Source organism: Carcharodon carcharias, chromosome 2 (assembly GCF_017639515.1).
Source record: "Carcharodon carcharias isolate sCarCar2 chromosome 2, sCarCar2.pri, whole genome shotgun sequence".
Lineage (NCBI taxonomy): Eukaryota > Metazoa > Chordata > Chondrichthyes > Lamniformes > Lamnidae > Carcharodon > Carcharodon carcharias.
This window is the reverse complement of record NC_054468.1, coordinates 236751055-236773303: the sequence shown is the minus strand read 5'-3', so window position 1 is coordinate 236773303 and position 22249 is coordinate 236751055. Positions and strand designations below refer to the sequence as shown.

Below are 22249 nucleotides of genomic sequence, written 5' to 3'. Positions count from 1 at the left end.
TTCTCTGTTCTACTTTTCTGCATTTTGTCTAGGTTATACTGACTCTGATTAGAAAGCCCGGTCTCAGTTCGTCTGTAATGTGTGGTTTCGACAATTAGTTTTTTTTTGCAGTTCCTATTTTAGTCACACTTTCAAGGCATCTGTTGTAGCAGATAGCCAAACTAAACATTGAACAAGTTACAAAGCGAAAAATCTCAGACCGAACTGCACAATGTGACCCACAGTGTTCTCTGTGACTATTACTCAGCTGCACTTCTCCATCTTGTGCTTTTGTTTTGGTGATCCTTCTACCCTATTGGTGAAGATCCATTCTCAATTCCTTTTGAAAAACAGGACTGTTGCTGGAAAATAGCAGCCTCAGGAGTATTGATCCCTACTTTCTGGAATGGGCGCAGACTTTAGTGGTACACAAATCTCTCAATCTTGAGTATTGCTGAAGAAAAGAGATTTTTGTCAAAGCTTTTGGTCTTGCACTCATCTGGATGTTTCGCAAGAATTACAAATCCAAGGGGGACAACAAATTTATACTATATGAGAAGAGAGTGCTGACTGATTGGCAAGTGAACTGTGGTAGAAGAACTACCATGGGAAAAGTACCAGTTGATGGTGACTGACAGTTAACTGCCAAGCATTGTTTGAAATTTAAACCAGGCAGCTTGACTCTAATTAGTCAAAGCATTGCACTGAGTCAGCAAACGGCTGTCACTTATTTTGTTTAGCTGAAACAGGTGCAATGTGTATACATGTTCTTTCTGTGGAAAGGACAGGGCCCTGTGCATTAAAATATGTAGCTTCTGATGCATGCAAAAAGTCCACATTGTGAACCTGACTATCTTAAATTGGTTGTCAGCATAATTCTTAGCACACTGAGGGCAAATGTTGTCCAATTTATGAATCACATCTAATGTTGAGCACTGTTTTGAGTTTTGCAAGCACGTGCTGGTTTGTGTATGGTCTGTACCCCGTACGTGTTGGGTTGGGTATGGTCTGTACCCCATACGTGCTGGTTTGGGTATGGTCTGTACCCCATACTTGCTGGTTTGGGTATGGTCTGTACCCCGTACGTGCTGGTTTGGGTATGGTCTGTATCCCGTACGTGCTGGTTTGGGTATGGTCTGTACCCTGTATGTGCTGGTTTGGGTATGGTCTGTACCCTGTATGTGCTGGTTTGGGTATGGTCTGTACCCTGTATGTGCTGGTTTGGGTATGGTCTGTACCCCGTACGTGCTGGTTTGGGTATGGTCTGTACCCCGTACGTGCTGGTTTGGGTATGGTCTGTACCCCGTACGTGCTGGTTTGGGTATGGTCTGTACCCCGTACATGCTGATTTGGGTATGGTCTGTACCCTGTACGTGCTGGTTTGGGTATGGTCTGTATCCCGTACGTGCTGGTTTGGGTATGGTCTGTACCCTGTATGTGCTGGTTTGGGTATGGTCTGTACCCTGTATGTGCTGGTTTGGGTATGGTCTGTACCCTGTATGTGCTGGTTTGGGTATGGTCTGTACCCCGTACGTGCTGGTTTGGGTATGGTCTGTACCCCGTACGTGCTGGTTTGGGTATGGTCTGTACCCCGTACGTGCTGGTTTGGGTATGGTCTGTACCCCGTACATGCTGATTTGGGTATGGTCTGTACCCTGTACGTGCTGGTTTGGGTATGGTCTGTACCCTGCCCATTGCAAACAGTGGAAGGCACATAAATACAGAAAATGCTGGAAAAACTCAGGTCTGACAGCATCTGTGGAGAGAGAAACAGAGTTAACGTTTTACTTTTAGCTTAACATTTTGAGTCTGTGTGACTCCCCTTCAGAGATGCTCCCCACACATGATGTCAGACCTACTGAGTTCTTGCAGCATTTTCTGTTTTGTCAGATTTCCAGCATTCGCAGCATTTTACTTTTAATGGAAGGCACCTGTTATTCAATACAATCCAACAGTCTTTGGGACTTTTAGGATGGCCTACATACCTAGCATCACGAGGGCACTGAGATTCATGTACCGCATTATTCATTTATGTGATAGGTAGCACGTCTCTTTGGCTTGACAGCAGCATCCTGTTAGTGGTGAATGCCACTTGTGTTGCTACTGCATAGTAGCATGAAACAGCTAGCTTGGCACAATCCTTTGAGCACATGGGAGAGACATTCAGTTATTGGGAAGCCCTTCATAAATTAAACACTGCACATAGTAGTCTGGTATAAATCAGTGAAAAATCCAAAGCTTGTTTCAGTTGATTGGTGAAAGTGCGCAGAAATGGCTCTTGCGCACAGGATGGAACAACAATTTAATTTTCGTTTCCATCCCAAAAAACTCGTTCTGAATTCTTACTGTTTGAATATACAGAGTACACGTAGTGCCCAGCTTTATAATAAAGATGGAGCACTGTTTAGTCATTGTGACTGCTGCCTGTTGAACCAAATTGAGCTGGAGAGTATATTTTGAGGAGTAGCTTTATGCATCAAGACATCATCTTAAAGAAGAATTATGCTTTAGTTTGCACGCAATACTCATCGGGCTAAAGCTTTCAAAGCAATGCACCAGATACATTTGCAAGGGTTTCAGCATGAGATATCTCACACTAGGAGAGGTGAAGAGGAGTTGAGTTGTGGGCAGCTAATGATCAAATGGTTAGAGAATGCCTAAATGCTCTTGAAATCGGCAAAACAGCAGACCCAGAAATCTTTAAATGGCAGGGACTAGTGTCTGAAAACCATTATAGGGAGAGTTTGAAACAAACTAGGGATTGAATCAGACCCCAGGGAATTTGCAGTTGAATGAAGGATAGCGAAGTGATCAGCACTGGAGGTCATCTGGAAACATTCGTCTAGAAGTTTAGAAAATATTGAATTTGGCGCAAGATTTTATATACATCAATTTTTCAGAGTTCGGTTCAGTTAAAGAGTAATCTGAGTAAAGAGCTTGCAAAATATGCCACCAGGGAATGCTATTAACATCCTGGTGGGTTACCATTGACCAGAAACTAAACTGGACCAGGCATATAAATACTGTGGCTACAAGAGCAGGTCAGAGGCTGGGAATCCTGCGGCAAGTAACTCACCTGATTCCCCAAGGCCTGTCCATCTACAAGTCAGGAGTGTGATGGAACAGCCCCCCCCCCCCCACCCCCCCGGATGATGAGTACAGCTCCAACAATACTCAAGAAGCTTGACACCATCCAGGACAAAGCAGTCTGCATTTTTGGCACCCTATTCGTCACCCACACAGTGACAGCAGTATGTGTCATCCGCACAACGCACTATAGGAAATCACTAAGACTTCTTCGTCAGCACCTTCCAAATCCACAACCTCCGCCATCTAAAAAACAAGGTCAGCAGCACCTATTTCTATTACTTTTAAATTTATTTCCATCCATTGTTTTATCTCCACCTGTTAGCCTATTTCAATCCCTTCCCCCTCACCCCACCCCCACTAGGTCAATCTATCACTTGCTCGTCCTGCTTTCTACCCTTAATGCCACCGTTAGCACATTCCTTAGCTAATATCGCCACTCTCAACATCTCTTTGTCCTTTTGTCTATGACATCTTTGACAATCTCTTCTTTGCCTCCACCTATCACTGGCCCTCTATCCAGCTCTACCTGTCCCAACCCCCTTCAACCAGCTTATATTTCACCTCATTTCTATTTTTCCTTAGCTCTGATGAAGAGTCATTTGGACTCGAAAAGTTAACTGTGTTCCTCTCCACAGATGCTGTCAGTCCTGCTGAGTTTTTCCAGCTATTTTTGTTTTTGTTTCAGGTTTCCAGCATCCACAGTTTTTTGTTTTTATCCTTATGACCAATGTTAAGCTAATTGGCCTGTAGTTTCCTGCTTTCTGCCTCCCTCCTTTCTTGAATAGTTGAGTTACATTGGCTATTTTCCAATCTGAATGGACCTTTCCGGAATCTCGGAAAATTTGGAAAATTAAAACCAAAGCACCCACTATCTCAGCAGCCAGTTCTTTTAAGACAGTAGGACCAGGGGACTTGTCAGATTTAATTCTAATAATTTTCTCAGTATCCTTTCCCTGGTGATTGTAATTGTTTTAAGTTCCTGTCTCCCATTTCACCTCTTTTGATTCAATTATTTGTGGGGTGCTATTTGTATCCTTCTCAGTTAAGATAGATGCAAAATATCTATTCAATTCATCTGCCTTTTCCTCATTTTTCATTATTAATTCCCCTTTCTTGCTCTCTAGGGGACCAACAATCTTTTCGTTTTTAAATACCTGTAGAAATTCTTACTGTTTTTATTTTTCTAGTTTTCTCATTCTCTAATTTCTCCCTCTTTATCAATCTTTCAGCCATTCTTTGTTGCTCTTTATATTCTGTCCAATCTTCTGACCTGTCACTCATCTTTGTGGAATTATACACTTTTTCTTTCAATTTGATACTATCTTTAACTTTTTTTGTAAGCCACAGATGCTGTGTCCTTCCCTTTTCTTTCTTACTGGAATGTATCTTTTCTGACTATTCTGAAATATCTCCTTATTTAAAGCACTAGTCTTAGATCCACTCCTCTCCTCTTCAAACTAAATGTGAAATTAAATCATATTATGAACACTGCTACCTAGGAGCACCTTCACTCTGAGGTTAATCCTGTCTCACTGCACAATACCAGATCTAGTACAGCCTGCTCTCTGGTTAGTGCTAAAATGTACTGCTCTGAGAAACTGCCCTGAAAACGTTATGGACTCACCATCCACCCTACCTTTGGCAAACTTAATTTTTTCAATCTATATGTAGATTAAAATCATCCATGATTATTGCCATACCTTCCTCACAAGCATTCAATACTACTTCCTGTATAGAGTTGACGTTTCGAGTCCTCATGACCCTTCGACAGAACTTGAGTGAATCCAAGAAAGGGGTGAAATATAAGCTGGTTTAAGGTGTGTTGTGGGGGGGGGTGCTGTTTGGTTGGGGGGGAGAGAAGTGGAGGGGGTTGGTGTGGTTGTAGGGACAAACAAGCAGTGTTAGAAGTAGATCATCAAAAGATGTCACAGACAACAACAAAAGAACACATAGGTGTTAAAGTTGGTGATATTATCTAAACAAATGTGCTAATTAAGAATGGATGGTAGGGCACCCTGCTCTCTTGCCCACATGTCTGTCCTTGGCTTGCTGCATTGTTCCAGTGAAGCCCAACGCAAACTGGAGGAACAACACCTCATCTTCCGACTAGGCGCTTTACAGCCTTCCGGACTGAATATTGAATTCAACAACTTTAGGTCTTGAGTACCCTCCTCCATCCCCACCCCCTTTCTGTTTCTTCCCCCTTCCTTTTGTTTTTTCCAATAAATTATATAGATTTTTCTTTTCCCACCTATTTCTATTATTTTTAAATATTTTTAAATCTTTTATGCTCCCCCCACCCCCACTAGAGCTATACCTTGAGTGCCCTACCATCCATTCTTAATTAGCACATTTGTTTAGATAATATCACCAACTTTAACTTTAACACCTATGTGTTCTTTTGTTCTGTTGTCTGTGACATCTTTTGATGATCTGCTTCTATCACTGCTTGTTTGTCCCTACAACCACACCAACCCCCTCCACTTCTCTCCCCCCACCCAACTCCCCCCCCCCACCCCACACACACCTTAAACCAGCTTATATTTCACCCCTTTCTTGGATTCACTCAAGTTCTGTCGAAGGGTCATGAGGATTCGAAACGTCAACTCTTTTCTTCTCCGCCGATGCTGCCAGACCTGCTGAGTTTTTCCAGGTAATTCTGTTTTTGTTTTGGATTTCCAGCATCCGCAGTTTTTTTTGTTTTTACTTCTTCCTGTATACCCTGTCCTACAGTGTGGTTACTTTTATGAGGCTATAAACCACTCCTACAAGTAACTTCTTACCTTTACTGTTTCTTATCTCTACCCAAACTGATTCTACATCCTGATCTCCAGAATAAAGGTAATCTCTCCCTATTGTACCAATGTCATTCTTAATTAACAGAGCTATCTCTCTTCCTTTTCCTTGCTCCCTGTCTTTCCTAAATGCCATGTACCCTTCAGGTCCCAGTCTTTGTATTAATTAATTTTTAAAAAAATTATAAATAATATACACTGCTACTCCCAATAACCTTTACTACTGATAGTAAACTTTACTACAACTAATAAAACCTTACAATTCCTCTTTTCCTATGATGTCACACTTTGATTTCTTTCAGAACTCGTCCACTCCTCTCTGGAGTCACAAACTGGACTGAATTGGATAGATCTTCTAGGTGGGGGCCAGTACCTCTGGGTCTTCTTCCCTCTGCTCTTCTAGGTTTTTGTTTGCAAAACTACACATTATTCATGAAACACCTGAAGGAACATTACTAAACATTTCAAAGTGGCCATCACAAAAAGTGCAATCAGATTCAAGATTTCCGCGTAGATCATGTTGCACCCTGAGGTGATTCAATATAATCAAATGAACATTACAGACTCTTCATAATGGTTATAATAGACAGCCAGACAGTGCAATGGTATTTATGTTATCTGCATAGATCATGTCGCACTCTGAAGTGTTTCAATACAATTGTGATACATGTAGTATTCACTGCATACATTCAATGTGAGTCCTACGGCCCGAGGGGTCTATACAATTCCCAGCCCCTCAGTGCACTTCTAGGTGGTGGTTACAGCCTCTCAGCCTTCTTTTTGCCCACTCTACACATTTCTTCACACTTAATTTTATTCGTGATCACAGCAAAACAGTTTCTGTAAGTAGATCTGTGTCTTACGATCTGAAATGTACGCCTTCACTGGTGTGCATTAGATACCAGCTGGAGAGATAACTTAGGCTTTTTCCAGTTGCTGCTGACCAACCTAAAAGGTGGAAAATGTCAGATTGTTGTCCTGTAGCATTCTGGCTAAAATTAATGGCTGTGTTTGTTTACAAGGAATGGGGTTACAAAGAAGTAAAAGAATGTGTCAAGTAACCAGAAACAGAATGCTCAGATGACTCCAAAACAAAATGGAAGAACTAAGAGAAGACCATGGATTGAGCTATTGATAGAGAGAGTTAGTAACAGAGTGAAAGGGAACCTGGAGGGAGTTGGAAGTGCTAAGTAAACCAATTGTTGTTACACGTCGGCAACTTAAATTTGTAAAAATGGTAACAGAATGGGACATTGCCACTTGGTCTAGGAGTTTCAAGTTCCTGGTGTCGATGCTGGAAATGTATCTCTGGAGAGTGTCATCAACCCGTTGAGTTTGAAACGTGAGAAGGAGGTGAGGACAATTTGGCATTTTGAGAATGGAGACCTATTTTTGGAATGAGTTTGAGGGTAGTCACACTGATATCAGGAAGCAGGCAGTGCCACAGGAGACTATATGAAAACCCTCATCATTGATGATGGTGGAACCGAGCACCTGAATGAAAAAATATGAGACGAAAGCCAGAAGGGGGCAAAGTGGATGATTCATCTCGTCGTCCCCCTGAGGTCCCTCAACCTCACAGCTGCCACTTCACTCCGTGATTATAAGAAACAGCAGAATACACTGGATGCAACAAAGGCCTAGGACCCTGACAACATTCTGACTGTAGTTCTGATGACTTTTCTTTTCAGAACTCGCTGTCGCTTCTAACCCTATATGGTTCCAGGACTGGCATGTACCTTACGGCCTGGAAAATAGTCCAGTTGTGTCCTGTTCACCTAAAGTAGGACAATTCCAACCTGGTCAGTTATTGCCTCATCACTATGCCCCCAATCATCAGCACAGTGACAGAGCGAGTCATCAATGACCCACAACAGTATAAGACCCCTCAGGCCCCACTGCCACCTCCTCAGAGGCAATTAGGGATGGTACAGCACTAAAATAGCTTGGTCAGTGCCACCCAGATTTTGCATGTTACTTGTTACTCACCAGTCCAAACCTGATTATTAGCCAAATCTTGCTGCATGCGGACATGGACTGGTTCATTACAAATTTCGAAAGGAGTCCAATACTGCAATCGTCAGCATTCGCCTATTTCTGACCTTATGATGAAGGGAAGATCATTGGTGAAGCCACTGAAGATAGTTGGGCCAAGGACACTGCATTGAGGGGCTCCTGCAGTGATGTCCTGGGGCAGAGGTGATTCGCCTCCAGCTACCCCAACAATCTTCCTTTGAGTTTTCACCCTGACTTCACTAATTTCAGCTTTTACTCAGGCTGTTTGGTTTTGCACTTAGTTGAATACTGCCTGATGTCAAGGGTATTCACTCTCGAGCAGGGGATTAGAGGAATAAAATCAAATAGACTAATGACATGTCTCTAAGGCATGCAGTGTGTCATGAACTGTGTAAATGAGACTTTTTTTGTTTGTTGCTTATTTAAGATAGACCTTGCTGAATCAAAAGATGGCTGTAACAGGTCACATGATTCACTAGATCAGCCACAGTTTCTGAAAATTTCCAACAGCATTTACAAGGACAAAAGAATCCAACCCTCATCCTCGTGGAATCTCACATGTCATTGTAATAACACATTATAATCCACAAAACCGGGAGAGCAGCAGACAACTTGTCTCCCCAGCCTAGACTATAACAATGAGAGAGACATCAAAACTCGTTATACCCACAGAGGCGTTAACAGCCACCATCTGGCTCCTGAGAGGAACAATGGATTTTGGCCAGAAGCACAAAAAACTGCTTGTTAAGCTGCAATTAACTCATTCATGGGCAACATCACGTTATCCAAGCATCTAGGCTTTGGACAGCTTTTTGATATTTCACCTCTGGCCTCAAAAGGCAGTGTGCTGATTTAGTTCCAACCTGCGAACATCAGGAAAAAAAACCCCTGGCTGACAAAGCAGTCTGCTACAAGCTTGAGCCTTTTCAAATCTTGTTTATCTGGAAGCCACCGGTCATCGTCTGCCTGGAAGACCAAGGGGAGGACTTTTCCCTCGTTGGTTGGGGTTAGCGGGGGAAGCCGACTGGTCGGGGTCGGACTGCCAATTAAGGCCCACCCAGTGTGAAACCCGAGCAGCAGCACTCAGAGCTGCCTGTGTGTGTGTGGGTGTGTGTGTGTGTGGGTGGGGGGGGGGTGGGTGGGTGGGTGGGGGGGCGGTGAGTGCGAATTTCACACACGCGCATAGATGCACACTTGAAAATCTCCCTGAGGCACAGAGCTGAACATTTTGAGGCATCAAAAATAAAGATTTTAAAAATGTGATAAAATGTGACTTTCTGGACTTGGGGAAATCACATGAACTGATATCTATTTATGTGGTTCTTTTTACTGTTAAGTTATTCATAGTTGTAAAACTCCTCTTTTCTATTCCCCCTTATTGTATATTTGTTTGTTTGTTTGTGTGTGTGTGTGTGTGAGAGAGAGAGAGAAGTTGCAATCAACCTCTGGGTTTGAAAGTGCGAATAAACTAAACTCCTGATTTAACCCTAAGAGAGTTTGCTGCGAGTCAATTTAAAAAACTGACTACACAAATATAGGGTTTTTTTTGGAATAAGCACCACAGCCAATTTTTTAGAACAAAATTCCTCTGCTCACAGAGAGACAGCGAGAGTTTAAAGGAGTTCAACTTTGCCCCTCTCTCTTATCCAAAACACTAGCTAGAAATGGAAAGGATTGAAGTGAAGCTAGGGGTAGCCTAGACAAAAAACATGGAGAAAGGAGATGTGTTTAAATACAGAAGTTGATGTATGTGTTTCAATATTTCAATGGGCACAGTACAAGGTAACAACTGGAAGCAATCTAGATTTAATGGCATTAATAGAAAACTGGTGCAAACGGGACAAGAGTATAAATATTATCAATTATCAATTTGGACAGAGGAAGCAAAAGGAATAGAATTTCTAAATTTTCTACAGGACTTCTGCCTCAAGCAATATGTTAATCAGCCTCCAAGGGTGGAGGTGCTGGTGGTTCTGGTTATGTGTAATGACACAGTCCCGGTAGATGATCTGAAAGTGGATGAGTAACTTGGGCATGGTGGCCACAACAAGAAATCAGCAAAAAAGTTAGTACAAAATCACAAACAGATTGGATTAGGGCAAAAAGCAGAAAGGTGAGGTAGGAGAAATTGACACAAGTTGACTAAAACAATAGTGGGATGGGGACTGGGGTTACATAGATCAGAGTAGGTAACTCTGAAATTTTCTTGCCCTGACTGCTTCATGGTCACTTTTCCTGAGAGCAGCTTTTTATTGCCGGGTATTTTTTTTGAACAAATTAGCAAACTTTGAGCTCTCATTCCCTGGCTGACACTTCATTGTTACTCTGTTGAAGGCAGTGTCTTTCAGATCAGACACTAATCCATGGCTGGACTGTCCTCTTTAAATATATGGGAAGATCCCATGACATTCCATTGAAGAAGAGTAGGAGAGCTGTCCAGGAATCCTGGCCGATAATTATTCCTCAGCCAGTGTCACTAAAATTGATGATCTTGCTGTTTGTAAATTGTTTTGTCATATATCTCCTTTTTGCAGCCCTGGCTGCAGTATTTCAAAAGTCATTTATTGACCGTTAAGCAATTTAAAGCCATGGAAAATGCTATGTAAATGTAAATTACATGTGCATGGTGACTGTATGTTTTAAAGGGAAGCTAGATCAATGTATGAGGGAGAAAGAAAGTGAAAGATATTTATTGGGTTAGATGAAGGTGGAAGGAGGCTTGTGGAATATTAGCACTGGAATATCAACTATTAGATGGGATTCCCTGTTTCTTTGCTGAAAATGCAGTGTAATTTTGTCCTTGTTACTCCAGAGCACCAGACTGGGCTGCGGTTGATACAGCTGTCGAGACTCTGATGATCTGAGCCTGTTTCTGAATGTTTAACCAGCAATCAAGTTTCATTTACTTCCCCATTTCAGTATTGCGCTGTCATATTAACGCATATAATATTTTGGAAAATGTTTTTCTTTTAAAATCAAGGTTTAGTCTGTTGATGTGTCTTAACTGGATTAAAGCCAGCTAGTCTGGGTGCTTTGATATGTACTAGTTTTGATATGTAAAAGAGATAACGTGCATTTGCATTTTTTTAATAGAGAAAACTTGACGTCTTTCTAGCAGCTTCCAAGCAATATGTTTATATTACTAATAAAATTGTTTCATTGTTAAAGGGTAAAGTTCAAAGATGCTGGTGAGACAATGAGAATTTGAATTCAATCAGTGGTGGTAGGTATAACTTTAGTAGTTTTCGAGTGTGCAGAGCAGAGGCAATGTGAGATCAAAAGGCAGCTGGAAGCCTCCAACTGGCTCCACAGTGAAAGAACCTCATTTTGAATTTGTAAGGTGCAAATGCTTTGCCTGGTGTTTGGGTAAGTCTATGGGTTGCTGTTGCCTTAATGGAGATTCATTTGGGAATTTGTTAAAAGTTATGATAGTAGTATTTTGTAGCCATGTGTATATATATTTTAACCTGTATAAATTAATAAAATGTTTCAATTGGTTTAATGTAAAGCCTCAAGAACTGATGGTCTGATTCCTGAAGTTAGAGTCGCATCTCAAACATAACACTTAAAATTATAGGTTATGACAGTTGTTTAAAGTTTCCCTCTGGGAATTTTAAATAACTCCGCTTTACCAACTGCATCAGTCATAACACACTAAAACAAGACACATGTTGTCGAAGCTTTTTGTTTTATACTCATCAGGACAATTCACAAGAATACCAAATGTAAAGGGAACAACAATTTATAATTACATGAAAAGAGACTGCTGATTGATTGGCAAGTGGACTCTGATTGGTAGAGGCTTTGCCATGGGGAATGCACCAGTTAACTGATAACTGACATTTAGCTGCCAAGAGTTGTTTAAATTCAAACCAGGCATGTTCACTCCGATCGGTCAAGACATTGCCCTGGGGAATGAACCAGAGAATGGGTGTTGCCTATTTTGTTTAGTTGAAACAAGCACAATGTGTGTACATGTTCTTTCTGTCTGCAAAGGACAGGACGTTAGATGTGATTCTGTGATTGGACAACACTTGCTAATCAATCTTGAGCGTGCTAAGAATTATGCTGACAACCAATTCAAGATTATCATTCAGGCTCACAGTGTGGTATATTTACGTGTGCTAGAAGCTACATGTATTACTGTACCGGGCCCTGTTCTTTGCAAGGCATAGTTTATCACTCTGTTGCATAGTTTATCACTCTATTACATAGCTTATCACTCTATTACATAGCTTATCAACCTATTCTATAGCTTATCAACCTATTACATAGTTTATCACTCTATTACATAGTTTATCAACCTATTACAGGCAAGTGCAACTTCTTAAGAAAATTGAGAATTAAATGTGATTAATATGACAATCAGACTGTTTGTCACAACGTCAGTAAGCTGAAGCATTTACAATCATTTTCATCCAGAAGTGCTAAGCACCTAATCCACCTCTGCCTGTGCCTGAGGTCCCCAGCATCAGAGATACCGAACTTCAGCCAATTTGATTCACTGCATGTGATATGCACTGGTTACAGCAAAGACTATAGTACTGAAGACTTATGCTCCAGAACTAGCTTGGTGCCCAGCCAAGGTAGCCCAGTACAATTACAACATTGGTATCTACCTGCCCTGTCCACAAAAATCAGGATAAAGCCAATCTAAACAATTACTGCCCTATCAGCCTACACAGAATCATCAGCAAAGTGAAGGAAGGTGTCACAGACAGTGCTAGCAAACGGCACCTAGACAACAAGAAGCTGCTCACTGACGCTCAGTTTGGGTTCATACAGGGTGACTCAGCTCTTGACCTCATTACAGCCTTGATGCAAACATGAACAAAAGAGCTGAGCTCCATAGATGATACGAGACTGACTGCCTTTGAAGATAAGGCATCAAGGAGCCCTAGCAAAATTGAAGTCAATGGGAATCACAAAACTCTCCACTGGCTGGAGTCACACCTAAGACAAAGGAAGATGGTTGTGGTTGTTGGAGGTCAATCATCACAGTCCCAGGACATCACTGCAGGAGTTTCTCAGGGGAGTGTTCAAGGCCCAACCATCTTCAGCTGCTTCATCAGTGACCTTCCATCCATTGTAGGGTTAGAAGTGGGGATGTTCACTGATGATTGCAGTGTTCAGTACCATTCACAACTCCTCAGATACTGAAGTAGCCTGCCCTGCCAGCATGCAGAAAGACCTAGAATTGTGGGCCATATTGACAGGGTAAAAGGTGGCAAGGGACAAGACAGTGCTCCGGGACAATATCCAGGGTGTCACTAATCTGGCCAATCATTGCCTGGCTCACCATGGAGGGTGTTAAGCGCATCTCTGGCTTAATCTATGAAAAGTTTGTGAAGTTTTGAGTTTGAATCCCCGCTGAGCATGCCAAGCACAAATCTGTGATGGTCATGGGTATAGTGTACATGCTAAAGCACCAGGGATGGACCCTGTATGTCTTCAGTGGTTGATAGCTTAAAGAAGAAGACCTGGACAGCATTCAGGCTTGGGCTGGTAAGTGACAAGTAACTTTTGTGTCATGCAATTACCAGGCAATGACCATTTCGACAAGAGAGATTCCCCTAACAGCATTACCTTCGTTGAATCCCCCACTATCAACATTCTGGAGGTTACCATTGACCAGAAACTGAACTGGACTAGCCATATAAATACCGTGGCTGCAAGAGCAGGTCAGAGGCTGGGAATCCTGAGGTGAATAACTCACCTCCTGACTCCCCAAAGCTTGTCCACCATCTGCAAGGCACAAGTCAGGGGTGTGTGGAATACTCTCCATTTACTTGGATGAGTGTAACTCCAACAATGCTTAAAACTCTACACCATCCAGGACCCACTTGATTGGCAGCTTATCCACCACTGGTGCACTTTTACTACAGTGTGTACTATCTACAAGGTACAGGGCAGCCTGTAACCACGCCTCCTTCGTTAGCACCTTCCAAACCCATGACCGCTACCATCTGGAAGGATAAGGGCAGAAGACACATAGGAACGCCACCACCTGGAAGTTCCCCTCCAAGTCACTCAACATCCTGACTTGGAAATATATCACCGTTCCTTCATTGTCGCTGGGTCAAAACCCTAGAACTCCCTTCCTATCAGCACTGTGGGTGTACCTACACCACATGGACTGCAGCGGTTCAAGAAGGCAGCTCACCACCACCTTCTCAAGGCCAACTAGGAATGGGCAATAAATGCTGCACATGGACTGCAGCGGCTCAAGAAGGCAGCTCACCACTGCCTCAGGATCACTGGCTGGCAGGATCCTGAGCTGTCCTGGGATTGTTGGCTGTTGGTTGGATTATTACCTGGAGAGACCAGTTCGAAAATGTTCTAGTTTTATGTTTAGTTTGTGACAAAGTGTGTGTGCCAGTTTGGATTAATTTCTTTATCTTGGCCGTGAAACCTGTTCAAATACTCAAGCCAGTATCAGTGATTGATTGACGCATGAATCTTTATTTAAAACCAAAATGTACAGATGAGGCACTTTAGTCAGATATATTTTATCGTTATATAAATATATAAAAATAACTTAATAAATTAACACAATTATTACATTCTCACATTTCAGTTTGAATATGCAACCCGGCTTTGATTTATTTGCTAAGGTCTAAGGTGCTTTGTCCCAGTTTTCCACAACTGCCCATTACTTTCAGGATTGCCACAACCGAGAGGGCTGGTTCCGTCTCCGGCTCTTGCCCCGGCTCCTGCCCCGGCCTAATAGACTTCAGCTGGTCTTAGTGGGTGTAATGTGGCTGATACTTGGTCAGTGTTCTCATTGCACAGTGAGTGCCAGCTGGCCACACTGTAGATGTGATGTGCTCAATGTTGACAGGCACTGGCTTGCAACCAGTTAGCGAGCCCACAAATTGCATAGACACTAGGATCAAGAGGAGGCCATTCGGCCCCTCGAGCCTGCTCCACCATTCAATACGATCATGGCTACGTCCAACTTCATCCAGTGCCAACACCGCGGCAACCAATGCAGACTGCAGTTGGCCATTCTATTTATTCTGACTCACTTGCGTACAGGCATTAATTAGCACTGCAATTTGAGAGCTAGGTACAGAATCCCCTCCCCCTCTTTACCAAGCCCTGACACCCGTTGTTACATTGATTGAGGTATGCTGGGGTCAGTATCAGGAGATTATTCTGCCCCTCCAGTCTGGGAAAGAGTTGTCATTCACACTGAACAGCTATTAAAGCAATGCATCTAATATTGCAGTTTAATGTTCGCTGGCAAACTGACATTGGGTGGATTGTAATCTCTGTCACTGCTCCCAGAGCAGTCAGTGACCCCTGCGTCATCATGTTTCCTGGTCCTACTAGAAAGGGAAAGAATCATGCGAGAAATGGCAGAGGAAACAATTCCTAAATTGGGCCATTCTGTGTGGAAACTGTACTGCTGTTGTGTGTGACCACACAGAATGGTCTAAACACCCCCTGAAGTTCAACAAAATGGCAAAGCCACAAATAGCTCAATTGAAGCAAAAATTTCAGCACAAGCTAACACACAAGCAAGGTATCAGCAAGTTCCATCTTGCCTCTGACATAGTCAGTACTTCAATAATCTGCTACACTCAGAGTTGATTCCTTGTGTATCACCGTCCCTGTGTCCAACCAAACGCCCACTCACATCAAGCTCACTTCTCTGTCCTGTTCCCTGGGTAGCCACTTCATTTTGGAGTAGATGTTGACAGGGTTTGCAACGACTGGGGCCTGTGGCTGTCACATGTTCAAAGTCACGTCCCCTTGTTGGATTTCATTCATTGAATGTTATGTAATAATTCTGCAACGTGGACAGGAGGTGGTGGCAGCTCCAAGTGATGTCTGGGAAGGACACACGAGGCTCATGCCTCACCCTGAAAGGTCAACACGCCCAGGGAACGACATACAGTGTCTGGAATCAGTGCACATAGGCCGTTTGCCGAGGGGAGATCTGGTACTTGCTGCAGACTACAAACGGCAAGATCCCAAATATTGCAAACACACAACTTTACTTTGTCTAACTGAAATTGGGATCTGGCTTAACACAGAATACAGGATTGAAAGGTGTTGGGCAGGAGACGATCCATTCCATAGATAGGGGCATTGTCTTCAGAGGGAGAGGGGCAGGAGCATTGCTACCAGTAACGGAATCTGAACACTGGGTCAGGACTCCAGCCTTAATCAGACTCTTTCACGCTGGGATCACAGAAAGGCAGCGAAGCTGCATCTGCCTAATGGCCGAGGGAAGTTATTCCCCACAACGAGCATCTATCACAATCATTTACGCACGGGGGAGGAAGGGAAGCTTTTAATTGCATCTTGTTCCCTCCAATGAAAACTTAAAACACCGAGGATTTAAAAGCACTTGTTTTTTTTTTAACCCAAAAGGACATGGGATTTTCAGGGAGTTTCCTAATCGCATGGGGAATGAAGACTTGGGATGTCCCAGCTCTTTAGAAGGCACCAGAATCCCAACAACTCGAGTTAATGGAATATTTACTCCTCTGGCTGAGGGTGATTCTTCTAAGAGGCTGGGTCGCAATGCTGTTTATTTCCTAAAATAAAGGTGCCTCCTGTTATCCCGGGTGAGTGTGAATGAACTAGTGCCTCAAAATAATACTAATGACTTTCTGACAGTCTTGATTTTAATGGTTTCCTTTCTCACTATGAACTGGTAGTTTAGAATAATAAAGGCTGATTAGGATGGGTTTTGCTTAAAATAGCTTTACCCTTTGTTGGGGCTATGCTGACCCCTTTAGGCAGTGATGACCTCTGGGCGGACACAGACACAAGCAACAGGGACCATCATCTTCTCCGCACGGTAGATGATCTTGTGATCAGGGCCCTTTTTCCTTTTCAGCACAATCATCTCCTGATGGACGAGGTGGGTGTTGAGACCTGGATCTTCGAACCCTCTGCTGTTCAGGCAATGTGTGCTCACGCATTCTGCTTTAAAGATGGTGGAAGGGCAGCGATCAGAGTCAACGTCCTCTCTGAAACAGGAGAAGAGAAAGGGAAAATAAATAAAACATCCCCATGGGTTCAGTGGCAGATTCCCTGCTTCATTTGTTGATGAGAGTCCTTTAGAGGGAACTGTAAGTTACATGGCTTAATTTGGCACCTTGATCGTTTAATCCTGAATGGAAAAATGCTACTGATCAGCTTCCTATCCTGACAGAGAATGAGATCAGAAACCCCAAATATCAAAGACCACGAAAACAAATGGTTGGCAATCAGTGCCATAGCATGATGGACAAGTGAGATGGAAAGAGCCAGTGGTGTGAGTGGAGAGTTAGGGACCGTTATCATTATGCTGTACTGGGTGTGGGAGAATTATCAGCTTTGATAAGGGGGTTGGCATTTTGATAACAAAATAGAGGTGAGATGTGAAACAGGCTGAACTTACTTGTAGTTCCAGGGAGACAGGGAGCGATTTCTGAAGCTAGCGCTCGAGGAGCCCCAGTTGTATAATGGAGGGTGAAACACGTGCTTTATGTTTTCCAAGTCCAGCATGTACTTTGTGGCCCTCCTCAAACGTGGATGTCCCGTGTTCAATTTTCTGTTCCTCCCTTTTGCCGCAGAGGTGACCTCCATCAGGATGGTGAGCATTACCATGAGCAGCACAGCAGAGACCTGGTGGAGACCAGTCCATTGTTAAAGAAAGTCACTGGGATCAAAATCATCAACCATTGGCAATTAATTCATCCTCAACACACTTAGCCTGTCTAGAGCTTCTATCTCAGTTTGGGATCTCTCAGGAGAGGACATGTTGCTCATGTGTTCCCTTGTGAATACTTGTAGCAAGCAATCCTTCAGAGTTTTCATTATTTTGTGCTCATCTTCAGTACTGGCTCAGTTTTCATCTTTTACAGATTTTATCTCATCCCTTATTTCCTTCATCATCAATCATAAAATAATAGTGCACAGTAGGAGGCTATTTGGCCCATCACGCCTGTGCCAGCTCTTTGTCCCCTACTCTTCCTCTCCATAGCACTGGAATCGTTTTTCTTTTCATGTATTTATATAATGCCCTTTTGGAAGTAACTATCATTGTATTGAAAATATCTTTTCACTGTTGCAATCAGCAGCTGTATTTATATCCAGACCTCCGTCCTTTGGGTCCAACTTTTAACTGTGTTGCTGTATTTCATCCCAGTTAGTTCCTTCCCCTCTCTCACTGAAGAATATGTAGTTGCTGAGCTACATTTTTGCAATCCCTTCCACACAGGGCAGTGCAGCTATTGGGATGATATTCATACTTTTGTGTGGCAACGTTCAAGAACAAGAGAGCAGGAAGTCTGTGTTCATTGGGGGTGTGTTGCCACATTGACAAGTCACAATTTATTTCAAAGCCCTGCTGTTTAACCTTATAGATGAAACATGCAGAGTGGGTGCTGAGAGATCTAATCATCAATAAAATCATTTCGTCTATTTGAAAAAAAAGGCACAGAACCTTCACTGAAAAAACTTGTTTGATGTTTGGGCATTTCTGCCATCCATAGCCACAAACCAGGGGTGAATTAAATCTGACAAACACACTATAATAATCACCCATACACACACCTCCTCCAGTTGCAGGGATATCTTGTACCAGACAGTCCTCATTTTCTCTGGCATATACTCAGCATATAATCATTGACCAGCAAATAAGCACATCATCCAGGCTGACATCACTGATTGAGTGCTGCACTGTCTGAGGTGCTGTCTTTTGACCCAGGGATTAAGCTGTGGCCCTGACTGCCCTGTCAGATGGATGTGAGAGATCACATGGCCACAAGAAGAGCAGGGGTCCTGGCCAATATTTAACCCTCAATGAGCAACGCTAAGAACAGATTATTTGGCCGTTTGCCTGTTTTCTGTTTATGGCACTTTGTTGTACTTGGTATTTAATCTCCCCTCACATGCCATGTACACTCTGTCATTGGCTCTAGTCACCCATTTAACCTCTTTCCACAGCTGACATACAATCAAAAATCATTATTATTGTTAGTTTCTTTCATCAGCCCCTTCAATTGTTGCTCATTCAAGAGAACCACAGCAATTTTAACTAGGAGCACAGTCTTGGTTAAGAGTGCCATGGCAGACGCTGTTGTTACAATGATGCCACCACTCCACAACCACATGTCGCCCCTCAGCCTGCAGGTTGATAATTCTAACATTTCACTACCTGTCAATTGAAAGCCAATTCTGTTAAAATACAGCCAGTTGTACAGCAAAGGGAAAGATAATGTTCCGGTTGCTGTTCTTCATTGGAATTATCCAGATGAAGGGTGATCCCCAAACCATTCTCATGCCTTTCTGTCTCAAGCAGCTGTACGTTCCCATTGGCTATTTACATTTCTTGTTTTAATTATCCATTTACTCACCATTGGGGATCTTGGTGTGAATTTACGAAGCATCTTGCAGTTTCTTGCTTGCTTCCTTCTGAGTTATCTTGCAGAGTCGCTCTAACCTGAATTGGATGGTGCCTGTTGTGTGATCTCTCTTGAATCTGACTGTCTGTCTCCTTGCAGCATCTTCTTTTATAGAGGACAGCGTCCCGTGTGGTTTGCCGCAGTTTACTGGCATTAGCTCAGGGGTTTCCTACCTCTTCACGTGGAAAATGATATCACTGAAAGACTGAGTCAGGGGGAAGGGGGGTGTGGGGGGTGGGGCGGGTGTTGATACCTGCAGGCTCTCCAAACCTATGGACTTTCCTTCTTCTTTCTAATGATTTTGAGCACAAATAATCTGGAAACCACATCTAACCTACTTTACAAAGGCAGGATCTGTGCCGCAGCCTAGATGGGCTGGTACCAGAAACTGATTCATTAGCACTCTACAACTCACTTCTGAAGGTAAGATGTCTGTCCTGTTTCAGGGAAGGTAGTGCTGTTTGGCTGTATGTAGCCTCACACTGAGTAATAGGAATCATTTGTGCATCGACACGCTCTGACCACACAGACCAGTAATGTCCCAGATTTGACCCTGGTTTTAGCTGATTTAGTGAGATTTCACTAGGCAGTAGAGGCAAACTTAACAACCTTTCTAAACCCAATTGCGATCCAGTGACCCTGGCTGTTGTGAACCATGGAATATTATGACAGGTATCAGCATGGCTCAGTGGTGTCGTTCTTGCCTCTGAGTCAGAAGTTTTTGTCTTCAAGCCCCACTCCACAGACTTGAGAACAAAATCTAGGCTGAAACTTCAGGGCAGTTCTGAGGGAGAATTGACTGTGGGAGGTGCGGTGTTTTAGAACCATAGAAAAGTTACAGCACAGAGAGAGGCCATTCAGCCCATCATATCTGCGCCAGCCAAAAAAGGGAATAAGACCGACTAGCCGCTCAGTTCAATTCCACTTTCCAGCCCCAGTCTGTAGCCTTGCAGGTTACAGCACTTCAGGTGCAGATCCAGTTACCTGTTAAATGAGTTGAGTGTTTCAGCCTCAACCACCAACTTAGGCTGTAAATTCCAGAAGACCACCACCCTCTGGGTGAAAAAGCTTTTCCTCATGTCCCCTCTAATCCTTCTACCAATCGCCTTAAATCAATTCCCCCTGGTAATTGACCCCTCAGCTAGGGGAAATAAGTCTTTCCTGTCTACCCTATCTTGGCCCCTCATAATCAATGAGGTTACCCCTTAGCCTCCTCTGTTCTAAGCAAAACAACCCCAGCCTATCCAAAACAAAAACAAAAATACCTGGAAAAACTCAGCAGGTCCGGCAGCATCTACGGAGAGGGACACAGTTAACATTTCGAGTCCGAATGACCCTTCAACAGAACTAAGTAAAAATAGAAGAGAGGTGAAATATAAGCTGGTTTGGTGGTTGGGGGGGTAGAGCTGGATAGAGGGCCAGTGATAGGTGGAGATAACCAAAAGATATAGACAAAAGGACAAAGAGGTGTTGACTGAGCTCAGTCAAGCCAAACTTTGGGGGGAAGGCAGAAAGAAGGCAGCAAAGTCAGAAAATGGGACGTGATTGTCACAGTCAGGACAGAACATTTAATGTAGGAGAGAAAGCATTTGTGAAAAATTTTAGAGAAGGACCAGCATGGTTGTTCGGTGAGATAAGTGCAATAACTGGACCTCCCTCCTACCGTGTGAAAGTCAAAGATCGAGTGATTAGGAGGTATGCAGATCGCATAAGAGGAGGAGAAGCCAAATACCCAGAGATGATTCCACAAGTGTTCGAGGCTGAATTGGCATCTCCTGTTGAAAGAACTCAGCCGAGTACAAATGTGTCTGAAGGGCTGAATGTACCTGAAAGAGTCGAAGTAACAGATTTCCAGGCACCTACTGAGGAACCAGATGCTCAGACAACTCCAGTAAAGAAGGTTCCAAATCAACTTCAGAAGCTGTTGACCTGAGATGTTCGACAAGCATAAGGAAACCTCCAGAAGGACTGACACGATATAATTGATGTGTAAATAACTTGATATATTGGAAAAAAAATTGTAAAATGTATTTTCAGTAAAGGTGGAGAGATGTAGCAATCTGATATGTATTATACCTTTTAAGACAAGTGTTGTAATGTAAGATCACATGATCTTAATACCCAATAGCAGAGTAGCGGGGGCAACCTCTGTGAGAGAGCCTTGAGTTAGACACTGAAGATTTTGAGCTGTGAGCACACAAGTGTATCTGCTGAGTTTAGTTTGTAAATAAACAGCATGTGTTTATTCAAACAACCATCTCCTGATACCCTCTGTCTCTGTACCAACTCAGTCACTCTGAAATAAGTGTGCCACTTGGATCCTTTAACCCCAACAGCCACGGGCACTGGATCCAATAGGCTTCCTTCTGAAATGTTTACATAGTTTTTGCTGACCTGTGGAGCTGGGAGGAGTGAGAGATTTCCTTTAGGTTCCAGATTGAAACCGTCAGCCATTTCCAGTCAGTACTCCCCTCACCTAATTGCCTTAGCCCCAGACTTTACTAATGACTTTTCTTTTATTCTTTCATAGATGCAAGACCAGCATTTGTTTCCCACCCCTAATTTCCCTTGAGAAGATGATGGTGTCTGAGTTTCCTAATCTTGCCTCAAAGCCCCTTCCCCAACTCGCCTGAACTGGTGTGCTGTCTCCGGGTTCACAGTTGGCGCTCTCACCCAACAATAATTGGTATTGAATTTTATGTCCCATTTTTTGCCTATTTCACCGTCTTATCAATGCCCCTTTGTAGTTTGAATATAAAAACAAGAATAATATCAGAGATGAGAGCCTTGTAAAACTAAGGTTGTGTTCAGCGGAATCGAGTAGTTTAGGGGAGGGTCTGAAAGAACTGGACAAAGTTCTGCAAAGTTTGAGAGGGTAAATGATAAAGCTTGCTTTCACAGGTTTGTGAATTACTGATAAGCAGCTTTGATTTCTGGATTAGCATTTGGTAAAATATCTGA

At 43.0% G+C, this 22249-nt stretch overlaps 1 protein-coding gene across 1 annotated transcript; it reads right to left on the bottom strand.

Moving 5' to 3' along the window:
• Positions 1-16629: 16629 nt before the first annotated feature.
• On the bottom strand, positions 16630-17483 carry LOC121289008 (interleukin-17F-like). Its single transcript, XM_041207882.1, has 2 exons — positions 17281-17483; positions 16630-16867 (listed from the first exon to the last, which is right to left on the bottom strand). The coding sequence occupies exons 1-2, from the start codon at positions 17481-17483 to the stop codon at positions 16630-16632; spliced, it is 441 nt and encodes a 146-aa protein (XP_041063816.1).
• Positions 17484-22249: the final 4766 nt, after the last annotated feature.